Source organism: Vicugna pacos, chromosome 34, assembly GCF_048564905.1.
Source record: "Vicugna pacos chromosome 34, VicPac4, whole genome shotgun sequence".
NCBI classification, from domain to species: Eukaryota; Metazoa; Chordata; class Mammalia; order Artiodactyla; family Camelidae; genus Vicugna; species Vicugna pacos.
Window position 1 is genome coordinate 5676066 of NC_133020.1, and position 13605 is coordinate 5689670.

The 13605-nt window shown below is 36.4% G+C and overlaps 1 protein-coding gene across 2 annotated transcripts in view; it reads left to right on the plus strand.

Annotated features, from left to right (window-relative positions):
• The window catches only part of ITPR2 (inositol 1,4,5-trisphosphate receptor type 2), a 419753-nt gene that overhangs the window by 333834 nt on the left and 72314 nt on the right, over window positions 1-13605 (plus strand). For both annotated transcript variants that reach the window (XM_072954773.1, XM_072954774.1), the window contains 2 exons: window positions 3891-4066; window positions 10833-10997. In XM_072954773.1, coding sequence (XP_072810874.1) covers window positions 3891-4066; window positions 10833-10997 — 341 coding nt within the window. The remainder of the gene's footprint in view (window positions 1-3890; window positions 4067-10832; window positions 10998-13605) is intronic.

Sequence of the window (13605 nt, forward strand, 5' to 3'; positions counted from 1 at the left end):
GTATTATGCTTGCAACTGTAACATTCGTCTGAAAGAATTTTTAAATAGAAAGTTAAAGAAAAGTAAATATGGGTACACTGTCCATCCACCTCTGAGGTTCCTGGATTCTAGGTATAGAAGTTGATCACAAAATCACCTGTTGAATCCTGGGCCAAAAAAAGAGATCTGTGGTTAAGATGGGCCACCTTTCCCAACTCCAGACCGTAATGCAAGCTGTCCCTGCGTCACTGGGGCCCCTGTAGCAGTGAGGACAGAGGGGCTGGTGGAGGAAGTGGGCCGGGAATGCTTCCTCCAAGCGTAGTCTCCAGCCTGATCACACATGAGCTACTAGGAATCACTTGTGCCCAGGTATCTAGTTCACACTTGGGTAAAAGTAGTAACTGAAAGGATAATGTCTCCCTTCAGCCGGGATGGCAGTGTACAGTCATTAAAGGGAGATATATAGCAGGAAGGTGATTCTCAGAGGATCAGCTTATAGGGCACCCACCCTCCCAATCCCTACTGCATGCAGATAACCTCCTTTCGTTACCAGGCTTCAAAGAGCTCTGTTTCAGTTTGTTCAGGAATTCAGGGCTTATTTGTGTGGTTGTGGGTTTCGGTCTGGGTTTCCTTGTTTGGTTGATTGGTTTATATGTTTAACATGTGCTTCTCTAAAAAAGAAACTTATGCCAGAGTTGAGGAATGAGGCTGTGTGGGTTGCGGCTGAAGCCACAGCTGTTGATGCTGGGGAATCTCCTGGATGTCCACGCAGAAGTTGCGCGTTGCCATGCCAACCACCCCTGCCCGGTTTGGCAAAGGCAGACTAGACAAAATTGCTGCCATGGGGATTTCTGATACCCAGATAGCATGTGATTGTTAAAAAAAAATCATGTTCAAATTTTGAGTGGAATTCTTTTCCCCCGCCAGTGCTTTGTGTTAAAGGAAATAAGTTCTTCAAGGTGATTTTAACGCACTCAGCTGACTAACAGCCATCAATAGAGTGCGGCTGGGTGCCAGGCACTGTGCTGGGTCCTAGAGATACGAAGGTTGGAAAAGCTGTCCTCGTCCTCAAGGAGCTCAGGGTCTAGTTAAGGGATGAAGAGAGGAATAAGGCACCCATAGACTTTAGCTGGACTGAGTTGGGGGCCATTCAGAAGGCGGAGGAATGAAGAGAAGGAAGTCGGAAGCAGCACATTCTATAAGTAAACTACAGGCACAGCACTGTGAGGTAGACCAGAGAGTCCCATTATGTGAATTGAATTGAGGTCTCTAATTTTGCTATTTGAATTTTCTTTTTTAAAAGACAGACTTCATAGTTTCTAACATTTAAAAACATTGAGAGCAAATTCTAAAAATTTTCTTGCATTATAAAAGTGATACATGCTCATTGTAGAAAATTGAAACGAATACAAAGTATTAAGAAGACAGTCCCCTCTTTCCTCCCTTAATGGGTAAAAAAATGCCTTGAACAGTCTACACTGTCTTCTCTAGAGTTTGTCAGAGGATTTCAGGTTTTTTTTAAGCATCAAATCTTCAGCTAGAAAATAATATGATCATTCTTACAGAATATAATCACAGACTGTTCTCAGTTGTCAACTGACAGTACTGGAAATTAATAGCCATTTTAAGTAACTTACAAATTTATTTACTATTCACAAATACATATTTAAAATAAAACTATGTGCAAGGGACTAGGCTAGACACTGAGCTCTCTCTACAAAGAGATCAAACGCTCCAGTTTAAAGTGCACGATTGTAATTTCTTATTTAATCAAGGGGGAAATCGTAGCAAGCCAGACACTGTCTGGGAAAGAGCAGTCAAGATGTGGTTAGCTGGTCAGGCATCAGTGACAGTACTGTCAGTGTCAAAGCTGAGACTTTTAAAATAAGAATGTCACACCAAGTTGTTGCTTATGAATTACACTGAAGAGCTGAAGAGTTCAGTGACTGGCTAAGAGCTGGTAAATGTGCAAAGATGTTGGCAGTTCTAGTAAACTTCAGAGTGAAGCTCCATGACTTGGGAATTTATAGCTGGAGACTGACTGACGCCAGACGAGCTCACAGGTTGTGTTTTTCATTTTGTCAACAAATATCTACTTGGTACTGCACCCCAGGCACTGTGATAGGTGGTCCTCACGCTTCCAGAGCTCACATGCTGATAGCACCCCAATAAGCAGGAGAGAAAGTTGAAGGCATTTTCTGTCCGTGGCTTTTTGTGATCTGTGAGACCAGGGCAGTTGGTGGTCAGGCTACGTCTTGGCAGACATAGACGACTTACAAACCAACATCTTAATAAATATGAGCTGGGTACTCATTTGGTTAGTGTCACCAGAGGACAGGAATTGAAGGTAATTCCCAGAGCAAGCAACTTAGCCCTCTTCTTTCCCCATCTCCAGGCTAATCTTATCAGATCACACACTTGATGAGGGGGCAGATCAGATCTCTCCTCCCAACCTTCTTTCATCACTGTGTGCTTGAAGAGATAACATAAAGATAAGAACAACATTGCAAAAACAAACATGTCTAAACTAGTGCTGTTCACTATCTGACTTTTGTTGTTTTGATTTTTTAATGTCTGCTAGGATCGTCCACCTACTTCTGATCCCTTTGCACTCACCGTGTACTAAAGGCTTGTGCAGAATTTGTTGAAGGAGTCCAGATAACCCCATGGTTTCCAGGATAATACAGTAACTCTGCACAGCAGGGCGCTTGTGGTGTTTTGCATGCAGAAGTGAATTTTATAAATAATAAAAAGAGGTGTGGCCCAAAGAAATAACTAATGGAAAATCTCTATTTTGTTGTTTCCCTCTGACATCATCAGCTGACAGACACATGTTTGAGGTCTAATCAGCCCAAGAGTATTGACCCTTAATTTGCTTCTGCAAATGCAGCACCACATGACCAGGGGGATTCCTGGAATCCACATGTCAGTGCAAATGTCAATGAATTGTCCTTTTTTTTTCTTTTTTAAATGGAAGTATATTTTTAAACCAGTTTTGGGTAATTTCTAAAGAAATTCTTGTAATGGGGTTCATTTTTGAAACATTTGAAACTTTTGTTTCCTGATGATTTAAATAGCTGAACATTGTTTTAGAACTTGAGTTAACCTTCAGATACACACACTCATACATATACCTATGTTTTCATACACATAAATGCACTTGTGTGTTTTTTTAATGCTTTTATTTATTTATTGAATTTTTTTTATTTTTGGGTGGAGGTAATTAGGTTTTCTATTTTTTTTTTTTTTTTTAGTTTTTATATTTTTGGGGAGAGGTAATTAGGTTTTATTTATCTTTGATGGGGGTACTAGGGATTGAACCTAGGACTTATTTATGTTAGGCATTCACTCTACCACTGAGCTATGCCTTCCCCCCCTACACTTGTGTGTTTTAATAGTTAAAGCTTAGGTCTGTTTCATTAAAGATTGGATATTCTATATTCTGAATTCTTTAGAGGAATCTGTAATAGAAAAACGTGATAATAATAGAACAGGACAAGTTATGAGTTCAGTGCCTGATTCCATATGATTTAGCTGTGCATTTAATGGTCATTAATCATAAATTTTGAATTAAGATTCCCAAGTGAGATTCCGCAATCCATAAAGTACTTAGCGTGTAACTCCCATAATGGAAGAGAAAGATGAGCAAGTCTCAGACTTAGTGAAAGAAGCATTAACTAGTGAAGTGAGTATTTAAGCCGCCTGGAATTCATCACAAACTTTCTGGAAATGTAATAGTGAGAAATGTGTACAAAGACATTTCCTCTAAACGTACAGCGTGCAGAGTGGGTTGTTTTGAAATTCAGTGTCTTATGGCTTGTCTTGCTGTATTATATAAAGTAGAGCAGCAAATACTTAAACATTTTCTAGTTATGTTCACAGTAAAAATAAACTTCTTCCACATTTTACAGGGACACTGTCACCACTGTTCTCAGTTGTGCTTTGGATAGCCGTTGCAGTCTGCACATCCGTGCTGTTTTTCTTCTCCAAGCCTGTGGGTATTCGGCCATTTCTTGTGTCAATAATGCTCAGATCAATATATACTATAGGTCTTGGACCTACATTAATACTTCTTGGTGCAGCTAATGTAAGTACTTTGCTTTGCTTCGTACTATTCTGGATTTTTATTTGTTTGGGGGGCGGGTAGGCAATCAGGTTTATTTATTTATTTTTTTAATTCCGGCCCTCGGGATTGAACCCAGGACCTCATGCATGCTAGGCACACACTCCGCCATGGAGCTACACCCTTCCCTCTTATTCTGGATTAATTAAAAGTGTACTCAATATAAAACTGTTAACTGTATACTTCAACTCTGTGTATACCATAAATTCTAATGCATTGTGAATCCAAATTAACCAGAGTTTAACTTGTACCTTCTTGATTGACTTTTAAGAGAAAGGAAAAAGTGGCAAGTGAAAATGTGATATATTTGGGGCATGACCCAGTTCTGCAATCAATTTAACTCAATCCAGTTTTAATACCTTCGGCATCCCATACAGGCAGCTATTGACAAAAATGACTCTGAGCCGCTGTTAACATCCTAAAGTGACTTCTAAATCATCCAAGAAACATTAAATTATATTTCAGTAGAATTTTAGAAGTGAGTGCCTTTTATAAAATGACCAAAGGAAAGGGGTTGCTGTAAGAGAAAATATGAAATTGAGCTCTTTTTATGTGAACAAAACCTATCAACTTGTGAAAGGCAAAGATGAGATTAATGTTTTTTTTTTCCACTGAATTTTTAAAATATTAGAACAAGGGAGTACATTTCAAAATCTGAGCTAGGTAAGTTTCAAATAAGTAAGCCAGAGTACTATTCCAAATAGTAGCAATGGTGCCTAAGAGATGAAATTTGAAAGGGGCTAGACAGCGTTCTATATGGCAGAGCTCAAAAGGGATGTTAAAAAAAAAAAAGGTAAATTACCAGGGTGGTGAAAGAAGTTCCCAGATAACCAAATAAATATTGCTAATATGTCTGCTGAATACCTAAAAGCACTTTCTATATCTTTTGCTAGATTTCTAATATATTGTCCTGTATTCTGGGTATCTGTGTATAGCCCTTAACTCTCCTACTATGTTATACAGTTCTTGAGAATAATGATTGATCACTCAATGTCTGGAACAGTATTAGGGCTCAACAAGTATTTCTTAAATTAATTAACTAAGTAAACGAATGAGTGAAGGATTATTTTTGTATTCTTATACATGTACAGGAATTTGTGCATACAAAATATGGCAAATATTTATTGTAAATGAATAAATGAAGTAGCAAAACTTTTGAGAATTATGAAACAGAGCCAGTATGGCCAATTCTGTGTTTCTGTCCCTTTTATATTTTAGTTCTTCAAAAATTGGCCATGATGTATATGCCTTATATATGTATACACCTATATCTGACAGATTTTTATATATATATATATGTATATATGCATGACAGTGTACTGTACATACAAAGAAGTCTATCAGTAAAGAATTCTGTTAAGTATCAAATACACTATTCTGTAAATTTCTTGAAGGCAGAGGTTGTCACATTCACAGATGTCATCCTGTCCACCTCACTCCCTCCTTACTCCATTTTTCTCCATCTTAATGCCTGGCACTTAAACATTCAAAAACTATTTACATAAACTGAACTTGTACTTTGAGTGCCTTGGAAAGAAGCTAATTTTGCAGTATTTCCAACCAAGATAAGGAATCTTCATGGATTTATCTTTTTTTATTTTTCCTAAGCCTAGGGAAGCAGAAAAAGAAAAGAAAAGAAAAGAAATGAATCATGTTTGTACCTTGAGTTTTTACTTATTTGTTAACTTAATTCACACTTACAACTTTGCATCATGTAACAGGCAGAACTATAATTGCTAAAATTATAGGTATCAGAGACAGAGGGTAAAAATGTCTACCTGACAGTTAAGCCTTAAGGCGAATCAGAATTCTAGACCCTAGGCAAATAGCAAGTCTCTGAATTTTGTTCTCATCAGTGAAATGAAGATATTAAAGCCTAGTCTTTCCAAACTGGGTTGTTGAGAAGATCAGCTGAGAAAATCAGTGCGACGGTTTAGAAAAGAACAGTAGCAGTGATAATGATAGAACAGCGACAAATTAATTAATGCATACTAAAATAAGTTCATTAATTTTAACAAGGTAAACGAATTACACAGTATAGTAATATTTTCATATATACTGTATATTTCATTGGTACTTCTTTGCAGGACTTTTAATAGCGCAGCCTAGTGGAAAGACCCTGGATTAGAAGCTGGGCCATCTGGGGTTCCAGCCTTGGAACCCCCGGTTACCGGGTACCTGATATGTTGGAGTGCGATTTAATTGTGAAACGTTGCTCTCATGATCACAAGAGTGTTAGAATTTTGGTTCACGGAGAGTTGTTTGTTTCTGACTCTGTGTCTTTCACAGTGTTAAGCAAATACAGGAAGCCCTTTTTTTGGCAAAGGAATCAAGTGGGAGGAAAACCCTCAATCTGTGTTCCGAGCACCTACTGTTACCAGTTGCTGTTTGTTACGATACTGCTTCTTTATAGTCTTTACCAGTTTCTAAAAACTGAAGTTTGGTTGAGCCTGCAGCTATAGCCTCTCTGTCTTGTCAAAGGGGTTACCTGAAAATTTGAGATGTTTTTAAAAACTCAATTGTTTTCCTCTGTTAATAAAAGCATATCTTATAACCCAGTACAGTTTTCTTCCCACCCTCTATGTTACATTTTTAGTTCTTGGTAATGGAAATTAATATATTATTTTGGCAAATATAAACACATTTTATAAATTGGAGATCACTTACTTTTTTTCTCATACCATTGAAATTATTTGTAAATCTCACTTTAATAATAATATTTCCAGGTGTATGGATAATATATATTTATATAATCTATTTAAGCAGTCTATTAGTTCTTTTGTTTGGAGGGTACTTTGATTTTTTTTAACTTTTTTTAATTGAGTTATAGTCATTTTACAATGTTGTGTCAAATTCCAGTGTAGAGCACAATATTAATTCTTATTGTTTAGATTTTTTTTTAGATTTTTTTATAATAGATAATAATACAGTAAATACCTGTGAAAGATATATTCTGAGTCAAAACATTTACAGTCTCTCTCTCTCTCTCTGCCTCTCTCACACACACACACACACACACAGACTCACACCCTATTTTTCATATGATATGGCCACTGAGTGCTCCTATTTCTAACATCCAGTTGCAGAAACAGAAAACTGCCCCTGTGCTGGGGAATACTGGCACATGTTGAATTTAGCAAGAGATACTGTGGTTTACACCACCCTTATTTACTGTTTTGTTAGCAATTTAAAAGATTTCTTGGGTGATTTTTGACGCCATGACAACTTTGCCTTAGGCTTTGAAACTGTAGAACCTTATCCTGTCTTAAGATGTAACATCACTGAAATGGAGATTTTTGAATCAAATAAGCTCATTTTTAGTACGAAGGTTAATGGTTGATGAATATATAGTAATGTGGTTAAACTGTAGTTCAAGACAATAAATTTAATTTTACTTTTTAATAAATAGTGGATAGTCTTTTTTTTTTTTTTGGCCATAATTTGTTCCTGGAAAATAGATCATGTTTTCCCATAGGAACAACGTAAGATGGGGATAGAATTACTGATCAGGGACATAGAACCAAATAAGACAAAAAGGATAACATAAAGACAGCTATAAATTTCTGTGATGACATAAAACAGCAAAATTTAAAGGACATCACATAGCTTTCTAGAGCTATGAGGCACCTTAGGGCTTATTCACCTCTAGTCATTTCATTTTAGAAATGAGTATACAGCATCCTGTGGAGACCAGGAGGATTTAGTAGCAGAGCCAAGGCTGGAACCCCAGATGGCCCAGCTTCTAACCCAGGGTCTTTCCACTAGGCTGCGCTATGAAAAGTCCTGCAAAGAAGTACCAATGAAATATACAGTATATATGAAAATATTACTATACTGTGTAATTCGTTTACTAGTTAAAATTAATGAACTTATTTTAGTATGCATTAATTAACAAATAACATTAATTTTCCATTTTTGGAAGACTATTCTTAACTCACTTGGATGATGGGTCACATTTAAAAGGCTGTGCAGGGAGCTTGCACTGCTGTGTCTCTCTCTCCCACCGACCACTGCCTGCCCCCCAGCCTTCACACACATTGCCTATCCTCAACAAAAATATATCAAGGGCAGCTTTAAAGACTAGATGGAGAAAAAAAAATATATATGGGACAGTTATGATCATTTATGTTGATATTTGTATGCTGACTTGAGGGTCCTTCCAACACCAATTCAGAAGAGGATGGCCTTTAACCTCCTTGCCCAGTTCCCACACCCCCATTTATTGTTGCCCACATGGACCCTTGCCCTAAAAACAATGATGACCTACTTCACGGTGTTGACAAATGAAGGACTGGTTACACAGCGTCAACTAAGTCATGACATGAAAAGGGAGAATGCTTTGTCACTTCTCCATGTCCATAAATATTCTCAGCTTTTGGAATATTTGCTCTATCTCGTAAAGTGCTCTATAAAAGTTACTTGTAAATTTCAAGGTCCTGGCGCAGAAAGAACCAGAGTTCAGCTTCTTTTCTACCCAGATCATTTACACTTGCACTTGTTTCTTCATGGGATGAACACTTCAAAACAAATAGGCAGCGATTCCCTTGTTTCTGATCTGTTACAGAAATAGGTGGATGCCACGACCAGTGTCAGCTCCACTCCACACGGAGGTTTAGTGAAGAGAACAGGAGCTTATTCACAACATCAAGCTCTAGGCTCAGAAGGAAAAAATTAACCTGAAAACAAATAAGGCAAATCCTTATTTTTCATGAAAAAATGGCAGAGGCCCTTTTAGGCAGAAGTATGTCTTTGCTTTTGCATTATTTGAGAGCTGAAATGTATTGCTCTTTCTGAGAACTTCAATTCAATGTATTGTTTATCCTCAGTATGTAGGACTTTGAGTTTTTCTGCATAATTTTTTTTTATGATTCAGTTTGGAGAAGCAGAGATAAAGGACACAACGTATAAACAATTTGTCTTACATATTCATCCTTCTGAAGGGCATAATTTTAATGTTTAACTTTGCTTTTTAATAGAATTTCTTATTTCCATTTCATATTGATGAGATGGTTGAATAGTCCGAATTTAAACAATAGTCACTGAAGACAATTTAAAGAGTAAAACACTGAGTATTATGTCACCCTGATGTTGCTTTTCACCATTTTCATGGATATTTTTTGTCAAACATTTATATCAGACCTTGTGTATATCTCTTGGGTTTTTAAAATAATGACCTTTTACAATATTAAACTTGCTCTTGGATAAGATACATAAAGATGTCCTTTAATATGGTAGCCGCATTTAATAATAATGTAAAGATGTGATGATGAAACCCTAAATAGTGAAGTAAGACTTTCTATTTGACATTCTTCACATTGTTAACAAGATGATGAGAGAATTGATAACATCGATTATTGAGAGGATGGTTAATTCGCATGGGGCACATTTAGGAAAAGTTTGAACTTTTTAGTCACTGTGCTGTTGATTTGGTTTGGCCATCTTCACAATGTGCAATGATAACCCAGTTCTCATTTTATCTGTATTGATTTGGGCTTCAGAAGGTGGAAGGAAAAGATTTTTCCCAACCTTTCAAATGTTACTTCTGCCCAAAGTGTTATGCTCCTTCTTATATTATTTAAAATCATTCCATAAGGCAATTTCTTTCATATACATTGAAAAAACTCAGTTGATGTTGCAAAGAGCAATCTGTTTCCCCAAAGTTAAGTTTGGACGTATATGCACTCATACAGTGCCATTAGAAAACTTAAACAAAAACTCAGAGAATGGTTTGGAAGGACAAGCTGAAATTTTGGAATCTTTAATTCCTTCCTTGATGATGAAGAGGCAAATATGGCTCTTCAGTTTGTAAATAATGCAGTGATTCTAGAACCAAATAGATGGCACTGAGTTTATGGTAACCAAGTTATCTGGAAATCACTGCACAGATCATTTTTATTGCCAAAGAATCTCAGTTCAAATTCCTGTATTCCGAAATTATGCCACAAAAGGCAACTTTAAATATAGTTTAAGTACTATAAATACTATACGTGGTACCAAGCATAATAAACACTCCAAAATGTTTACTGACTAATTACCATACATAGAGCTTAGGAAATGCATGTGTTATATTTATGTTACTCTAAGTGTGTATTTTTATTTTTATGTATTTAGAGTAAATTGAATGCAAAAATCATTTTTAATGGCTTACTTGTTTAAAATAATATTTGGTAAGAAAGTCTAGGATGAAAAATAAAATCAAGAACAGATCTCTGGATATTTTCTGAAAATACATTTTTTGTTACATTTCCAATGTAATAAAAACAGTACATTTATTACTTTTAATATGGAAAATCCAATGTGTAGTATTTTCAAGAGTCCTCGTGCTAAGTGCTTCATATGCATTAATGAATTATTTAATTCTTTGAAGAGTTCTATGAGGTGGGAATTCCTTTATTCAAATTTCTCAGAAGAAAAATCAAGGCCTCCAGTTGCACGGCCTGGGTCAGGCGACAGTGGTGGGGAAGCTAGGATTTAATTCAGGTCTGTCTTGATTGCATAGCTGGGGCTCTCGCTCACTCTCCTCCCTTTTCCTGGAACCGCAGGGAATCCACGCTTTCGTCTGTCGTGTGTTCGCATGCAGATTTGTAAGCAGTGCTGAAAAATTGCAAAACGAGAAATCATGCAGGAAAGCCACAGACTTTGGGAATAGTCGGTTTTGTCAGTGACCTTGCTGGTTATGTGAGTTACAGGACGAACGAGACAGTAAAATCTAATCTTTCCCTCTCTTTAGCTTTGTAATAAAATCGTGTTTCTGGTGAGTTTTGTCGGAAACCGCGGCACGTTCACCCGAGGGTACCGAGCGGTCATCCTGGATATGGCCTTTCTCTACCACGTAGCGTATGTCCTGGTTTGCATGCTGGGCCTTTTTGTCCACGAATTCTTCTATAGCTTCCTGGTGAGTACATCTCTATGTGGACAATTGCTGCTGAAAAAATACACAATGCTTCTTCCTTTGATTTTTTTTTTTTTTAAAACAGGGCTTGGCATTTAGGACAAATTATGTATTTTTAGACCTCCCTAGGAAAATCATGCATTGTTATTATTTTTAGTCTTTTTTCTGTGAGAAACCAAAGAGATGGTGCAGTTCTTTATTTCCTCCCTGAGTCCCACCCTCTTGACCCAGGCACCACATAGGCAGGCTGCTTTTGGTTTCAACCAAATCATACTTTCCTTTACATTTAGAGGTTCCTCAGGAGAGTGTGGAAGAAAAGGGATATATTTTCTTGGTACTGAATTCATTGTATTTATTCATAAAACCGAGTATTTTGTGTATCTTTAGAACAGCATATAAATAAAATGAGGGGGGAGAAACCGACTTAGCAAAAAGACAGTGTTAAGTACAGTCTTACAGTTTCAGACTTAAAATGTCATTGCTGTGAAGCATATTTACATATAGCTATTCATTAAATGGATTTTCAGATTTCTTCTAGAGTTGTTTTTTGTTCTTGTTTTTCACTGGTTATCAATTTTCCTTCCTACATATATGTTCTGTAGCCATAAGCCAGGACAGGAGTCAATACAAATATATGATAATGTTTTGAAACTGAGAACCCTACCAGGTTAGCATCACGATCCCACGGGAGCAATTTATTTGTATCTTCAGCTCATAGTTGATATGCAGAGGAGCTCGCTCCTCAATAGAATCATTCCTGAAAACAGGTCGAGGATCTGAAAACATTATACAGACCCGGTTTGCTTGGGTCATGAGGGACAAATCCATTGCCTTCTGCTTCCCTGTGCCTTGTACAATCCACGTAGGATGACTGCATAAGCAGCTAATTTTCTATTTACCCTCAAATACTTGTAAGAGGCACAGTGAAGAATGGATTTGTCCCATGTGTTTTGATACAAAGTCACCTTCTAGACAGTTAAGTTAGTTTAGTATTCAGCAATCAAAAGTAGATTTTTTTTTTTGTATTCCAGGGATCCGAATGAATTCCTTCTGTGCTCTGATTCACCAGAAAAAATTCCATTTTAAAAAATCTGCCCATGATATATAAAGTCCTATTATACCCAGCACTTTTACCTGGCTATAATATGTAGTATTTATTATAATGTTTTTGTGCTTCAACCTGTTGGACAGGGATAGTGTGAGAGACTGGTAATGTCAAGATCCTTTAACAAAATAATATGAAAGACATGTGGAATGATGTATGTAAATCTTTGTAATTTAGGGAAAGTTTTTTTGACACACTGAAGGTGTATTTGAATTATTATATGCATTATTAATGGTAATGTTACTTTTAATTTATGTTAACATTGTTTTCTACTTGTATTTTCCTCTTGTCTTTTATCCTTCAAATCCTACAATACTGATGCTAATTTGTTTTCATTGGGTTAGTTATATAAATGATATAGTCCGTTTTTGTGTTTAGTACTAGAAGGAAATTGTAATGGACATAATGGCAAAATGGTTTTTAAGCATACTTTTAAAATATTTTTTATGTTTTAAAAAATATATGAATACCCTTTCCCAGTTATGTCCATAAAGGCCAGTCCTTTAACCAGCAGTGAAAATCACACTCTACATTTTCCTTTCAGAATAAACAGAAGGAATCATTCGTCTGCTCAGTGTCAATGCCTTTGCAGTCTTCAGATTCTGATTCCATGGGTACAGAATGAGGTCTAGGTATGCGTGTTTTTAGCAAGCATCCTATGGACTCCTGAAAACTATAAGCTTTCAGAAACTATCCAGAAATGAGCTAGAAGCCAATGCCAGACCTTTTCTTTAACCCACTGTTCAGCTGAGGGAAAACCTCCTTTCTGTGAACTAAATGCTTAAATAAGTTAAATAAGCCAGGTCAATAATTTGGAAGTTGAGCTTGCATTAATTAACTTGTTTATATGGAAGAATATAGACATTAGTTTATCTCCATCCAGGAGATAAAACAGGTAGCAAAATACTTAGACTTTTTTTTATATTTGACCATCATAAATATCAATGTCCTAAGGTGAGCAAACAAAGTAATATCTTTATAGCAATTATTTACAAGGCTACAGTTAAATTGGGAAGTAACTGTATAAGCCTCAGTACTCAGAGAAACAGAGTGCAAGGCCCTGGTGTGATGAGTGACACTGATAATTGATCATTTCTGCCAGTTCAGAAATTGTAATCACGGCTCACAGAGAGCAGAAGACAAACCCCAGTTATTCCAATATCAAAAGTACTTTTGATCTCCAAACTGATATTTATGGCTTTTTTAAAGTAAATGTTCATTCATTGCATTTAACTAGCTTTTGATAATAAAACATGTACTAGCTAATGTATAATTTCAACTATATATAATAGCGATAAATAAGATTGTTCTCAATGTTGACTGCAGATAACAAACACAGACTGAGGTTCCTGACTGGTCCATAGGTTTTCTACTACTAAACACAAAATGGATAATAACCCATTAGAGAAAGTGAATTAACACCTGTGTTTCATGTTTTTGTTTATACTTCTGTTTCCAAAAGTATATACTGAAGTCAAAAGTTTTACCCTCATTATACCCCTTTTG